The sequence below is a fragment of the Carassius carassius genome, chromosome 11 (assembly GCF_963082965.1).
Source record: "Carassius carassius chromosome 11, fCarCar2.1, whole genome shotgun sequence".
Taxonomy (NCBI): Eukaryota; Metazoa; Chordata; class Actinopteri; order Cypriniformes; family Cyprinidae; genus Carassius; species Carassius carassius.
In genome coordinates, this window is record NC_081765.1 from 122,501 (window position 1) to 137,063 (window position 14,563).

General features: G+C 38.5%; 1 protein-coding gene across 4 annotated transcripts in view; it reads right to left on the reverse strand.

The window, feature by feature from the left end:
* map4k4 (mitogen-activated protein kinase kinase kinase kinase 4) overlaps nt 1–14,563 on the reverse strand; it is an 85,364-nt gene that overhangs the window by 40,149 nt on the left and 30,652 nt on the right. For all 4 annotated transcript variants that reach the window (XM_059561350.1, XM_059561352.1, XM_059561353.1 and 1 more), the window contains exons 3-4: nt 1,070–1,126; nt 776–901 (exon numbers count right to left, since the gene is read on the reverse strand). In XM_059561350.1, the coding sequence (XP_059417333.1) occupies nt 776–901; nt 1,070–1,126 (183 nt within the window). The remainder of the gene's footprint in view (nt 1–775; nt 902–1,069; nt 1,127–14,563) is intronic.

Genomic DNA, 14,563 nt, shown 5'->3' on the forward strand with positions numbered 1-14,563 from the left:
ATGAGGCAGTAAACATGTCCTATCACTCAGTACTCACATCACATCCAGAACAAATGAGCTTCAAGATCGAGGCAGATCTGTGAGTGTGCGTGTGTGTGTATTCTGCAGTTCTAAAACCCTGATTTAATGCTATACAGTCATTTCATTATTTCACTTAACAATAAAAAATAAATAAAATCTGTGGTGACATGCACATTCTGCCTAACCAATGTAATCATAACAATGACTGTGTATAATATTAAATTAGTATTTTAGAACAGAACCTAGCTCGACCGTTGTGACATCAGCACAAATCCACCTGTCACTCAAGAGGCCACGCCTTTAATTATGCAGGACTTTAAGGCATAATATAATTTAAATGGGTGAATTATAAAAACTTCAACTTCCTTACAGTTGTCATGAAAGACTTAATTAGCTATATAGACCAAAACCACTTCCTGTAGCAGGCGGGAAGCATGTGCTTCTTTTTAACATGACTGAAATCAGCCGCATTTGGTGGCTGTTAATGACTGTATATTAGAAAACACTGAAATTCCAGTTATAAATAAATCAAATCAAATCATTTAGTGAGGTAGATGGGCTGCATGTGTGCACACACACACACACACACACACACACACTCGGTTTGGTCTAGCTGCTCTCTGTCACATCCTAACGTCTGCTGTGGAATCAGATGTAGATGTGACAGCAGCAGACTCTCTATCTGAACACTGCTGTTTCTGAGCACAGGGTGGCAGGTGAAGCGTGTGTGTGTGTGTGTGTGTGTGAGACTGACCCACAGCTGGTCGTCGTGTCCTGGAGGACTCTTCTTGATGAATGCGCCGTAATACGTGGCGATGTTCCTGTGATGAGAGTATTTCTTCAGCATGTTAATCTCCAGCTTAATCTCCTCCTCTTCATCCTGAGCACACACACACACACACACACACACACACTCGCACACGCGCACACACACACACAGCAGGAGGACAGATGTGCAATATGTGAGCTCAGAGCTCCTCCTGGTGTTCATATACAGTAATACACTCTTCATTTGTTCAGCGTGGCTCTGTGAGCTGTGTGCACTCACTTCAGTCACGTCCATGACTTTGATGGCTGCCAGCTGTCCGGTTTTGACATGTCGACCCTGATCAGAAGCACAGAGCAGATCAGTTAGAGGACTGATCACGGTTGGTCATCTGTGTGTTCCTGCGCACTGACACGCTGAGAGAGAAGCTGGACTCTGATCGCTCTGAGGTCATGACCCTGAATGTACAGAGACACTGGAGCGTTCTCCTCAGACCTGCACTCTTGACTGGTTTAGTCCAGGACAGACTCAAGACTCGCTCTCGTCTCATTTCCCAGCAGAGATGGCCAGCAGTTCATTCAATGTCTTTAAAACATGTTTAATCAGTGTGTATTTTGTATTTTGTTGGACAAAACGTCACTTGGTGTTATTATTGTATTTCTCCTCTATTCTTCCTGATCTCACAGTGTGATGTATTGGGTCAGATGTAGTAGCTCTAGGAGCCGCTAGAGGGCGCTGTGGTCTGGAGATAACACAGAAATACAGCAAGGGCCACTGGATCCTGGAAGAAAATAACTTAAGTGCCAAATGATTTTTTAGATGCCACAGAGTAGTTTATTATTATTATAATTATTATTTTCATTTTAACATTTCAATCATACTGTCATGTGTTTATGTCTCATCTTTTCTTGACTAGATCAGCATTTTAATCCATCTTGTAGATGACCTGGGGACTAAGCTTCACTTAAAGTGGGAATTACATGTCTTTTCCTACATTGGTTATTAGACAGAATCTGTACCAGTATCATGATCATAATCATCTCTTGGTCATTGAGAGTAGACTGGGCTCCTCGCTTCATCTGTAGACGTCTACACTCTTACAAATAAAGGTGCTTCACCATGCCATAGAAGAACCTTTTTGTCTAAATGGTTTCGTGAAGAACCTTTAACATCTGAAGAATCTTTACGAATCTTTAAGAGTGTATGACTTTCACACTTTCAGCCTGTTATTCGTAATTCATAAAATGCAATTTTATAGAAGTTGAATCATGTAGACAACAGGTTAAGTAAAATTATTAAAATGCAATAATGTATAATTATAGGAACATGCTCCTCTTTACGGTTATTTTTCTAGCTGACTGATGAGCTTATGGACACCGAAGGGTGATTCTGAGGTAAATGTATATTACATGGCAATGTTTACAAGCTTTACATGTTTTCTGCAGTTTGAAACTGTTGTACTGTAGGCTCTTTTATAAAATATCCTCCTTTTGATGATAACTCATGTACATTATGTTCTCTAGTAGTAAAGAGAAAGTACGCCTGCCGAATTAAAGAGTGCCAGAACTATTTACTGTTTGAATTTCATTATGGATTGGAAATCATCTTAAAACTGATACTTTGTTAGTTATAAAGTAACAAAGCTTTTTGGGATTACTGGATGACAAGTGCACTTCAAGTAAGTTCACACATTAACAGAACAGAGCATACCTAAGATCTTGTTCAGAAGAAGCCGTATCATTAATGACTATAAACGAGAATTGTTAACAATATTTTCACTATCCCCACAGCTGACAGCTTTAAATACAAAATACAGTAGGTGGACAACCTAAATGGGGATTACCGCCGCTAACTGTAATTCAGTCGGGTGTTAAAATCATTCGCGAAACTACCGCCAGATGGCGCAAAGGGACGGATTGCGAAATAAATGTAATTGTAAAATGAGATAAAAGAAGGAAGTAAAACAACATATAACACTGTAACATCTTTACTGAATATTCAAACATTTACAGTGAGTTAATTTTAAAACGTAAGATAGTCTTAGGCTACAGTCTACTCATCAAAAATTAAAAGAAGACCTTTACACAAAGGATCATATGCATGCTATTGTTATTAAACAGTAAATAAATATAAGGCCTATGTATGTGTGTGTAATTATTCTATATATATATATATATTATATATATATATATATATATTATATACACTGATAAAAAGCTAAATGTTTTCATTTCATTTTCATTTCGGTTCATTCTTGGTTTAAAAAATTCTTCAGGTTCCATATGCACAGCGAAATGAGAACGGTCCAGCATTTAGCAATAATTATTATTAACTCTGTTTTTATTCTTGATTTTTTCAAACTACTAACACTTTGCATTTTTGAATTATGCCTTATGTGTGACCAAAGATTGAGTATTTTCTGTTTCTGCTGTTTGATCTCGCTGGTGTCTCGTGCACATATTCACTGGAAACAACTGTCGTTCAGCCATTCGCGCGAAGAGCGGTCCACTTTGACATATTGTTAATTATGATTTATTTCCATCGATACTGAAACACGTGTGAACTACAAAGCCTATTTACCTCATGAATAATAGTTAAGCTTCAAATGGGCAACATCACAAATATGGAAACGTTTGGATTTCTCCCGAGTGAGAGAATGAGAAAGCCCAACCTTATGCTTAGCTTTAAATTATTATTATTTTTTATTTGTTTATAGCTAAGCCTATATTATTATATACTGCAATTATATTTATCCATTAGAATTATATATTTTTAATTCTTGTTTTGTTCTGATATATTTGTTAAATTTAAAGGATTTGTTGTAAAGTGAAGGGAACTAAATATATCCTGTTGGTACATTATAACATTATTAGGCCAGCCGTTGTTATTTCTAAATGTAATATAATGCAACTTATACATGATATATAACTTATATTTTTTATATAATATAAAAAAAAACATGCAGCAAACGAAAATAGGTGATTAATCCGTTAAAATGCAACCTATACACGACTCATATATTTTTCCTCTCACAAACTTAATTTATTTTTTAGCGTGTTTAAAAATAAATAAAGAAAACATGCAGCAAATGAAAATAGGTGATTAATCTGTTAAAATGTGTTACTCTGGGTTAACAGTAATTATAATTATTATATACATCAGAACAGAGCCTAGGCTATCCAGGGTTTGTTTTTTGTTTTTTTTCATTGCATCTGAAAATAACTTCGTTCATCACATTCACTTCACGCGCTCTGGCGCAGATCAGCCTCCCGCGATGCTCAGCTGTGGACGATTTAAAATGTTTGATCTAAAGGTTGCTGTCCCATTTTATACAGGAATTGTTCATTTATAAAAATCTTTTGCAACTTTTTAAAGCATTAAAATTAGTATTCATTTTACATATTAAAATTAGTGTATGACATGGCAAATGAAAATTATGTTATTTAATTTTCAGTTCCATTTTGCACCAAATGTGGCACAAATGTATTGGAAAATGTAAATGTAAATACAGAAATGCATTGCCATTCCAAATTGAATATTGCTACCCATATGCTTCCATACACTGTGACATTTTATCCTTTTTAATTTATAAACTCCTTGAGATTTTAAAGTTAGTTTAATAGTATTTAAATTCAAGTTTAAAAATAGGGTTTAACTGCTTAAATTATTTCTATATGAATTAGTAATATGTTATCATGTTTATTCTTGTAGAAAATAAGTGTTTATTCTTTAAGAAAATAAGGGAAAAAATAAGGGACGATCCAAATATTTGTTTTGCTTCACCTATTTATGTAGGCTACAATTGTAGGCTTCAAACAAGCTTGTTTTATATATATATATATATATATATATATATATATATATATATATATATAAAACGAATAAACAGGCCTATACAAGAAAAAATATCTTTACTTAATAAATAAAGAAAATGAACGAAAAGCCTAGTACGCAGAGTCTCGGTTTGTTTTTGTGCTGCACAAAAGGCATTCAAATACCTCGCAAATATGGAGACATTTGATTTTGTGTCGAATGAGAGACCCAACGTTGGTTTCAGTTTCGTTCTGGCCAAAATGAATTAGTTTTGGCTTGTCGTTTATATTGCTATAGCTTCTTACATTTTTAATTCTTGTTCGTTTCTAAAAACTGTTTATTAAAATGATTGTTGTGGAATGAGGAGAACTAAAACAGCCTAGCTATGTTTACAGTGTTTATTATAATGTTTGTAAACATTTTTCACGTTGGCATTTCTTATTATTTCTGAATGAAATGATAAAACGTGACTTGTTTTTTTTCTCTCTCTCTTTTTATATAGGTCTATTTTAACCATGCAGCCAACCTTTTTGAATATTTTGATAAATTCCTGAAAATAAATAAATAAATAAATAGAATTTTAACCATTTAACTGGTTGTATTAAATCAATCCAAATTCTTAATGGTCGGTTGACGGTTAACCGGTTAAAATGAACATCCCTATAATGAAGTCTTGATTTGGTTTTTGGGGTGTACTAGAACAGGTTTTTATGCTTGAGTGTTCCAAAAATGCATTATCTTATTATTTTACATTATTAAATTACATTTAAAATTAAATGTATGCATTTAGCAGATCCTTTTATCCAAAGCGACTTACAGTGCATTCAGTCTATACATTTTTACCTATCATGTGTTCCCGGGGAATCGAACCCCCAACCTTGCGTTTGATAGCGCAATGCTCTACCAAAGCCCCTTTCACACTGCACGTCGGACCCGGCATATTGCCGGAACATTGTCGGGTCGCCTCCTGTGTGAAAGCAAACACGTCCCGGGATTGATTCCGGCATTGAACCCGGGTCGGTGACCTAGTAACATTGCTGGGTTCGACCCGGGACGAGCGCTGTGTGAACAAAAGCCAGATCTAATGCCGTGTCGAAGTGATGATGCACGTTATCGCGCGGCTCTTTTACTGGCTGTTTTGCAGAAAGATCAACGTTCGCGACAAAAAAATATGTGCAAACTGTAATGAAGCAGAGAACAGTTAGTTCCTCACTTTCCGCGCTGACGCCGAGATCGTTCGCTTGCTTCAGTGAAAGTATAACGTGCCTAACGTTTTCGACTCGTACATCACACGTCACGCCCTGATGTCACGTGTCGTTACGGGATCTTTACGGGTTGTGTGTGAAAGCACGCACATATCCCGGGTTATCACTGGCAGTGAAAGTGCAAAATCTAGCGACCCGGGAACAATTGCCGGAACACTTTACCCGTGTATTTGCCGGAATGGCAGTGTGAAAGGAGCTCAATTGAGCTACAGGAACACTTAGAACAATGTTATTGCAGCATCTGTGCTCCCAGTCCAATCGTATTTAAAAAGTGTTGTCATTAATAATATTAAGTCAGGTCTTCAGGAATTGCTCAGGGAACTATTTTTAAATAAATTCAGTTTTATAATAGAAATTGGCAACATGTAGGATTCAGTTTCTATATAACACATGATATAATAGTAAGACCTGTTTAATCCTGACTGTCTGGTTTGGTCCGGTGAGAGGGGTTTCCTCACGCACATGTGATCAGCATCACTGATCCAGAACCAGGAACACAGCTACTCTCTGCCTGGTTACAAACCCACAGCCAATCCAAGCCTCCCGCTGAGGTCACATGATCACCAGCTCTCCTGGGGGCTGTGAGTCATGTGATCATATCTGTATGTATGTGAAACAGCAGCATCATGCTCTATTGTGATTATCAGGGCCTGTGGAATGATGATGAAGGCATGTATTTCTGCAGAAGGCACAGATGAAGCAGTTCAGCAGCAGCTCAGTAACACACAGGAGAGAGAACGCAGCTTCATTTAAGACTGTCTGCTCACATCTCTTAACTCCAGCCACCTTAAACGTCCAGTCCATCTCCAATAAAGCCAGGATGAGCATCACTGTGGATGTGTGTGTAATATTTCACATGCAAACGTGTTCAGTGTGTGTGGAGTCAAACACATCTGTTAATCAGTTTACAGTGTTTCAGCACCACCTAAAGCTCAATCCGTGTGTCTGCAGAGGCTCTGGACATGTGACCTGGAGCGCACACCTTATTGGAGGAAATAAGCAGTGTGTTTAGTCAGAGGGCAGATGTTTGTTCCTGATATGAACCCATTGTCCAGGATCCTTCAGCGGTGTGTGGTACATCTGTCAGCATTTGTGCTGGAATACAGCACTGCCCTTCAGCCAGCGACCAAACCTCCTCCAGCGGAGAGACAACTGAAGTCATCTCCTGCGCTCCACATTCAGAGAGGTCTGGAGTGAGTGACAATGTCCAGTGTGTTTCTGGATGAACCATCCCGACAGAGAGAGAGACATTTGAAACCCCTTTTATTCAAAACAATTTAAGGGTTTTAAAACAAACAAAACTTTTTTTTAAATAATTAACAAATGATCAAAACCATTTCACCAATGAAATGCTAAGGTTCCATTTTCAGTGGCTGTCTCACACCCCACTTCCATTCAAAGAAAGCAACATCATCACTATATTGATAATATGTATACTCTATCATCACCTGGGATTCTATTATAGACTTAAACATTGCTACCATATCAAAATCATTTCCTGCATTTTTACACTGATGGGATTTATTAATAGCTAGTTTAGCTTGGCCAGTTAGGCCCAATCCCAATTCTATTTTATACCACTACGCCTACCCCTTCCCCTTGTCCCTTAAAACAGAGTGTGAAGTGGTAGGGGAGAAAATATTCCCCTAAGGATTGGGACACTACTACCATGACGTCAAACGCCATCATTTGTCGTCTAGCTCTTACAATACACACATATACTGGTGTGCATTAGAGCCTTTAATTATCGTTCTGTTTTAATGAGCTGCTTACTGACACACACACACACACACACACACACACACACACACACACACACACAGACACACACATATCGGAAATCGCGCAGCTCACACATCCAAGAGAAAAACTTGTCAACGCTGCCCCATGACTTTTATTAAATACAGTTTTAATACTGGATCGCTACATTATATTTTCCAGCAACGAGAGGATACAATCGCTGTTTTTAAGTAAACTCACTCTAAAAAGATAAACGCACAGACGCGAATACACGCAACTTCCATTTCTCTCTCTCTCTCTTTCCCTCTCTCTCTCTGTGTCTCTCTCTCTCTCTCTCTCTGTGCGCATGCGCGAGTGTGACGAGTACGTGAGGTGTATGGTTGAGAGCGTGGTGAGTGATACTTTTTTTCTTTTTTTTAACTTTATCTAGCTTACAGTGACTCGCGTCTTGTTTTTTTTATTGGTTGTGGCAAATAAAGATTTTGTTAGGAGTGGTTTTTAAAATATTTATCTGGGTGCTGGCCAGTACCTCTTTTTTGAGGCATGGCGCTGGTGCAATTGACGAGTCGGCGTGGAATATTCCGTTGAAGAATGTAGTTTGGCTTTAGGACAGATAGTAGTATATAGCTGCATAAAGTCGGCAGCAAGGATAAATAGTGCTGTGGTAATCTTTTTGGAAACAGTTGAGAAAGTTGATTTGATTGTTGAACGAGGGGTAGTTATTAGAGAAGAATACTTTGAGGTTTTTCCGCTTGTAAATCCTGCGAGGAGGGTTGTTCTTTCTAAGGTGCCTCCATTCATAAGCGATGAGATAATGGAGCGTGAACTACAAAGACATGGACAAATTATCTCGGCAATTAAGAGGATACCAGTAGGTTGTAAGTCTCCTCTTCTGAAACATGTTGTTTCTTTCCGAAGGCAACTTTATATGATTTTGAAAAACGATATGGAGGAACTGAACATTGTGTTGAAATTTAGAATTGAAGGGTTTGATTATGTTATTTTTGCTACAACTGAAACAATGAAATGCTTTCGATGCAATAAACAGGGGCACTTAGCTCGTTCATGTCCTGAGCAGGTTGCTTCCTTGCAGAGTGATGTACAGGATAGAGCGCTAACAATTAGCGCCAAAGATAAGAGGGCTGGTGTGTCGGCTAATGGGTCAGAGTCGGAAAACCGAGCTCACCAAAGTAATGAGGAATTAACAGTTGGAAATCCCAGAGAAAGTGGAAAGTGTTGAAGGAAGAAAGAGTGATAGCATACTGAAGGAGAAATTACCTTTAAGTTGTAGACGTGCAGTGTTAACTTTGTTACCAAAGAAGGGAGACTTGAAGGAAATAAAAAATTGGAGACCAGTATCTCTTTTATGTGTTAATTTAAAAATATTGTCAAAAGCTTTGGCTAATCGTTTAAAGAAAGTAATGGAGCAAATAATACATAAGGATCAGTCATATTGTGTGCCTGAAAGATCGATCATTGATAACATTGCTGTAATTAAAGATGTTTTTGATGTGGCGAAATTGACAGGTCAAAATTTCGGTCTCATTTCGTTAGATCAGGAGAAAGCCTTCGATCGAGTAGAGCACAAGTACTTATGGAATGTTTTTAAGAGTTTTGGTTTTCCCTCTGGATTAATTAATTTAATTAGGATGCTATATAGTGACATTGAAGGTATTCTTAAGGTCAATGGTGGTTTAAGTTCTCCTTTTCGAGTAATCAGAGCGATAAGACAGGGGTTTTCCCTATTGGGGATGTTATATTCTATAGCAATCGAGCCATGCAACTTTGACAGAGTTGATGCAACGGCACAGTGTCTAGGAATAAAATCAAGGAGGATAATTGGAGGTTTCTTGGACCAAGTTAAAAGACTCTTAAAACCCTCTCAAGGCAGGCGTTGCTGATTTGCAACAGTTAAAAACTAAAAACCTTATTACTCCAGATACATATTTTATGTATCTGGAGTAATAAAAACTTTACTAAAGGTTACTAAAGTTACTAAGTTACTAAAACTTAATTTGAGCCTGAGAGGGTTAACTGAAGAAGAGATGAGGTTAATAATGGGATACAATAATGGTTGTGTACCTGATAACAATGACTTTTTTCCAAATATGGATGTTTCACCAGATATTGCAGAGGAAGAGTTTTCTCACACATTGCTTAAAGAGCCAGTAAGATGAAGCTTCCTATCACTGTTTATAAGTCCTGTACAACAGGTTTTAATCCATGCAAGGTTAAAAAAACATCATTTTAAAATTACCTAAATTCTCAGAGATCCCCAAACGTTTTGCGCGAAGCTGTTCAAAAGATTCAGTTTCTTTAAACCCCACCTTTCGGTAGCATACGGTGTTCTGATTGGTCAACTGACATAGTTTTGATTGGTTTTTCCACATGTACGTGTTGTCAAAGTCACCTTTATTTATATAGCGCTTTAAACAAAATACATTGCGTCAAAGCAACTGAACAACATTCATTAGGAAAACAGTGTCAATAATGCAAAAATGATAGTTAAAGGCAGTTCATCATTGGATTCAGTTATGTCATCTCTGTTCAGTTAATAGTGTCTGTGCATTGATTTGCAATCAAGTCAACGATATCGCTGTAGAACGAAACGCCCATAGCTCACCTTCGGATGTTTTTAGATAGGGTATTATTACAGTACATAAATACCATGGCATCTATTTTGCCTTATCAATATGAGCCAGAATCTGAAAAGGAAACAGACCAAGTCGTTCAACCGGCCACACAATTAAATCAACGAATTGACCAGGACGTTTCTCAGTGGTAAGTTTAAACTTTGTATGTGGTAAATTACGTGATAAAGCAATGAGCTTTCTTGCACTCGTTTATGACGATTTACTTATTAAGGTGCACTTGTGGGAACTGTCACAGAATGCCCACCGAGTCTGTTTTTTTTTTTGTTTCTACCAAGACGGAAGGCGGAGATTATTATGCAAAGTGTTCTCGTTACGTACAAAGAGATGGGCAAAAGATTTGAAATCTATAACGACTCGTTTCAGCGATTTAGAGTCGACTCCTTACTTTAGAAGCCAATAACTTTATAAATCGTGGTTTCAAGGTTGTCTTTTGAAATGTTGGTTTTATTTATGGTTTTAAATATTGGAAAGAAAGTAGAAAAAAGGGGCGTTTATTAAATTTTATTGTTGGCCAAGCAAAGACCTTCTGTTCATCTGTGCCTTCTGCTGACCTTCCTTGTAACTGTACAACATGCACAGATTTAACACCAATATAATAAAGAGTTTTCTTCGCCACATTATGAAAAACTAAATCACCATAAGCAGACAGCAAAGCATTGGCCAAGAGCAGAAGGCCCTCCCTCCAGGCTTTTTTTTATTTGCGAGGTTGCGAAGCTTCATTTTCGCTCAGTCTGAGTTTCAGAGTTTCAGAGCAGAGCTGCGTGACAACACTGCCACAAATCACGTGAGACGCAAGCTCGCAACTGTGTGTGCGTATCTCCGCAAAGTGGGTGTTGTAAACTCAGCTCTGAAAAAATAGTCTGCAATAGGAGTGCAAACGTAATGTAATGTAATAAGTTTCGCCCTTTCGAACCTCAGTTTTCAGAGTTTCAAAACTTTTTTTCACCTATTCGCTCACCAATTTTCAGATCACTATTTACAAGGTTTCAAATCTTGAAAACAAACTATACACTGGGAGAACAGTGACAAATTCGAAACTCTGAAAAAATGATTGCACAACACCATAAAAAAGAGTGTTGCACTTCTGAAGAGGGAAAACTCAAAAACAAAATTACGTTTGAAGAGATGTAATTTTTTCTTACCACTTTGCAAGCCTGCAAAGCTCTGTTTTCAGAGTTTCAAAAAAAAAATTCACACATTCGCACACCAGTTTTCAGATCACCATTTACAAGGTTTCAAACCTGGAAAACAATCTAATACAGTGGGAGAACACTGACAAATTTGAAACTCTGAAAAATTATTTGCGCAACATCGTAAAAAAATGTTGCAGTTCTGAAGAAGGAAATCTCAAAAACAACATAATGTTTGCAGAGATATTTTTATTTTTTTTTTACATTTTGCAAGCTTGCAAATCTTATTTTTCGATCTTGCAAAATTCTATTCTGATTCAGATCACCCCCCAACTCCCATATCTTTAGGGATCACCTTCAACTCAGGGAAGTTCTGAGGTGAAAAACCATTTACCAGAGCTACATTTATAAAAATTAATTCAAAATTAATGCAGGAGGAATGGCATCCCTAATACACTTGATTATCCTATCCAGAGCCCAGTTTACCACTGACATTGTGTCAAAGCAATTAAATCCATCACTGTACTGATCCCATCACTTAAAAACTGTTAAATAAAACAAGACAAACTAGATGGTAGTTTTATAAGGGGGTTAAAAAACAATGGGAAAAATGAAAATTAGGGAAGAGACAGTTTGCCCTTTCTTCAAAAGAATTTTCCATTAAAAACAACTGTTTATCAAGGCCTATTCCAACTAGGTCTGTTAATATAGACAAACCAAATATAACCCATTGTAAAGGAGCAGGTAATCTCATTGCTAATATTTTTGTCCCCCCAAAAAACCCCAAGTACTTTAATACCACCCTGAGCCCATTTACATTGTTGTGGCAATCGGGGTGGTCCCGGATCCTCCCATTCTCCCAACAACAAAGATGCACATTTATCCCAATTAATACGAGCAAATGAAGCTTTCTGAAATGTATTCCAACAAAAAATATGTTCAGTAACATCATCAGTGCTCTTAATTATCACTGTTACATCATCTGCGTAAGCTGTAAGCTTCACAGGGGCTACTTCTGGAAAACCTGGGACATCAATAGCACACAGCTGTTTCCTCAGCATAACTAACAGAGGTTCAATAGATATAGAGTACAGAAGACCAGAGAGAGGGCATCCTTGTCTTATTCCCCTAGTCACAGGGAAAGGCCTGGTTAAAGACCCATTAATCTGTAGCATGCTGTAGATATCACTATACAGAAGCTGGACAAGGAATCAAATGTGTACTAAAACCAAAAGCCTCCAGGGTCTTAAACAAATAATGATGGTCCACCCTGTCAAAAGCTTTTTCCTGATCCAAAGAAAGGAATCCAATGTCCAGTTTGTGTCTTTGTGCAACTGTAATAATGTCTCTTAAGAGAAAGATTATCAAAATGTTTACGTTTAGGTACACAGAATGACTGATCTTCATGTATTACATTTGCCATATATTTATAAGTCAATTAGTTATTGCTTTAGATAAATTTCAGATAAATTTTTAAATCAACACAGATCAATGACACAGGTTGCCAGTTTTTAAGGAACCCAAGATCTCCTTTATTGGAATCAGTTACAACTGCCCTCCGACAGCTCAGTGAAAGTTTCCTTTGGTTAAAACTTTCCAGACAGACTGCATACAAGTCCTCCAATCAAATTCCAGAAAATATGATAAAATTCAGCTGAAAGACCGTCTAAACCAGGCGATTTCCCAGGGCTCAGCTCTTGGACAGCCAGAGAAAGTTCAGCAAAGATATAGGATTGTCAAGGATTTGCAGATCTTCTTCTGATAATTGTGGTAGATCACACAAAAGTTGCCCCATTGCTGTTCTATCACACAGTTCAGCACAAAAAAGGTCCTCATAAAAGTAAAGAGCATTAGTACGGATTTCCTGGTGATTGGTTATCACACCACCTTGGGGTAGATGGTAGACAGTTTATGAAAATACTTCTGTTCTCTTGTTTTTTTTTTCAAGACCAAAGAAGAATGCAGAGGGAGCATCCATTTCCTTTAGCTGAGAATATATGGTCTTTAAGAGGGCTGGTCTTACTTGTTCCTCCAACAATGCCTTTAGAAGTAATTTATTTCTCTCAATGGAATCAGCAGAGTCACCATGGCAACTTTGTCTCAGAATATCTTTGTGATGAGTGGGGTGGGGCCAAGAGCCATGGGAACGGAGGGAGGCCGGTGGAGTGATTAGGAAATGAGTGACACCTGCTCCATTCACTGGTCTCGAGTCCCACGGAGGAGATCGGAAGGATACAAAAGAGGAGCGACGACAGTAAAGGACGAGAGAGGACCAGGCCTGGGCTTTATGTCCGCCGGTTCCCGCCTCCTTCTTCCCATGATGATGAAGTTTGTACTCCATTACACTGGTGCCGAAACCCAGGAGGAAGGAGGGACGGGCTGGGGTGAACCTCGCTCGAGCTCAAGGCGGTGGGCTGGAGTTAGTTTCCGAGGACGGACGAGCTCAATGCCGGCCGCCCGCTAGGGGTGGCTGCTGTCCGTGAGGAAGCGGAGCAGTCATCGCCATTCGCCAGGGGGCCGGAGCCTGCTGCCATCCGCGATGGAATCGGGAGGAGAAGGGAACGGGGGACTCATGCCGGCTGCCCGAACACGGAGGAGCCGTCGCCATCCATCGAGGGCCGTCCAGTGCCGCTGCCAGGCACCGCAGAGGAGTTCACCCAGCTGGTGGGGGGCCGAGTGGCAGTGTGTCTGGGAACCAGAACTATTTATTATTGTTTTTTTCTCCTCTCTCCCTCTCTCCCTTCTCGTTTCACATCCTTTCATCTCCTTTTCTCTCGCCTTGTCTTTCTGTCCTAGCCCCTGGTTCCCGCCTCCTTCTTCCCATGATGATGAAGTTTTTACATTGTTACAATCTTCTTCTAGTGACTTCATTTTTCTTTGAGAGTTCTGTTATTATGGGCAATATATTGTTGGCAAATCAACTTAATATGCACAGAGTGAATAAAAGAGTGACCCTGTAAGCTGTTGTTAAAGTACCATTGTGATTTGCGGATTTTAGAAGACAAGACAGAAACTGCTACAGATATATAGTGATGGTCAGATAAAAATGATGGTACTATTAAGCTGTTATAAAACCTACCACTAGTACTCTTAGCAACATAAAATATGTCAAGTCTCGCTCCAGACAAAAAACTTGAGTTATTTTTTAACCAGGTATACTGTTTAACTCCAGGA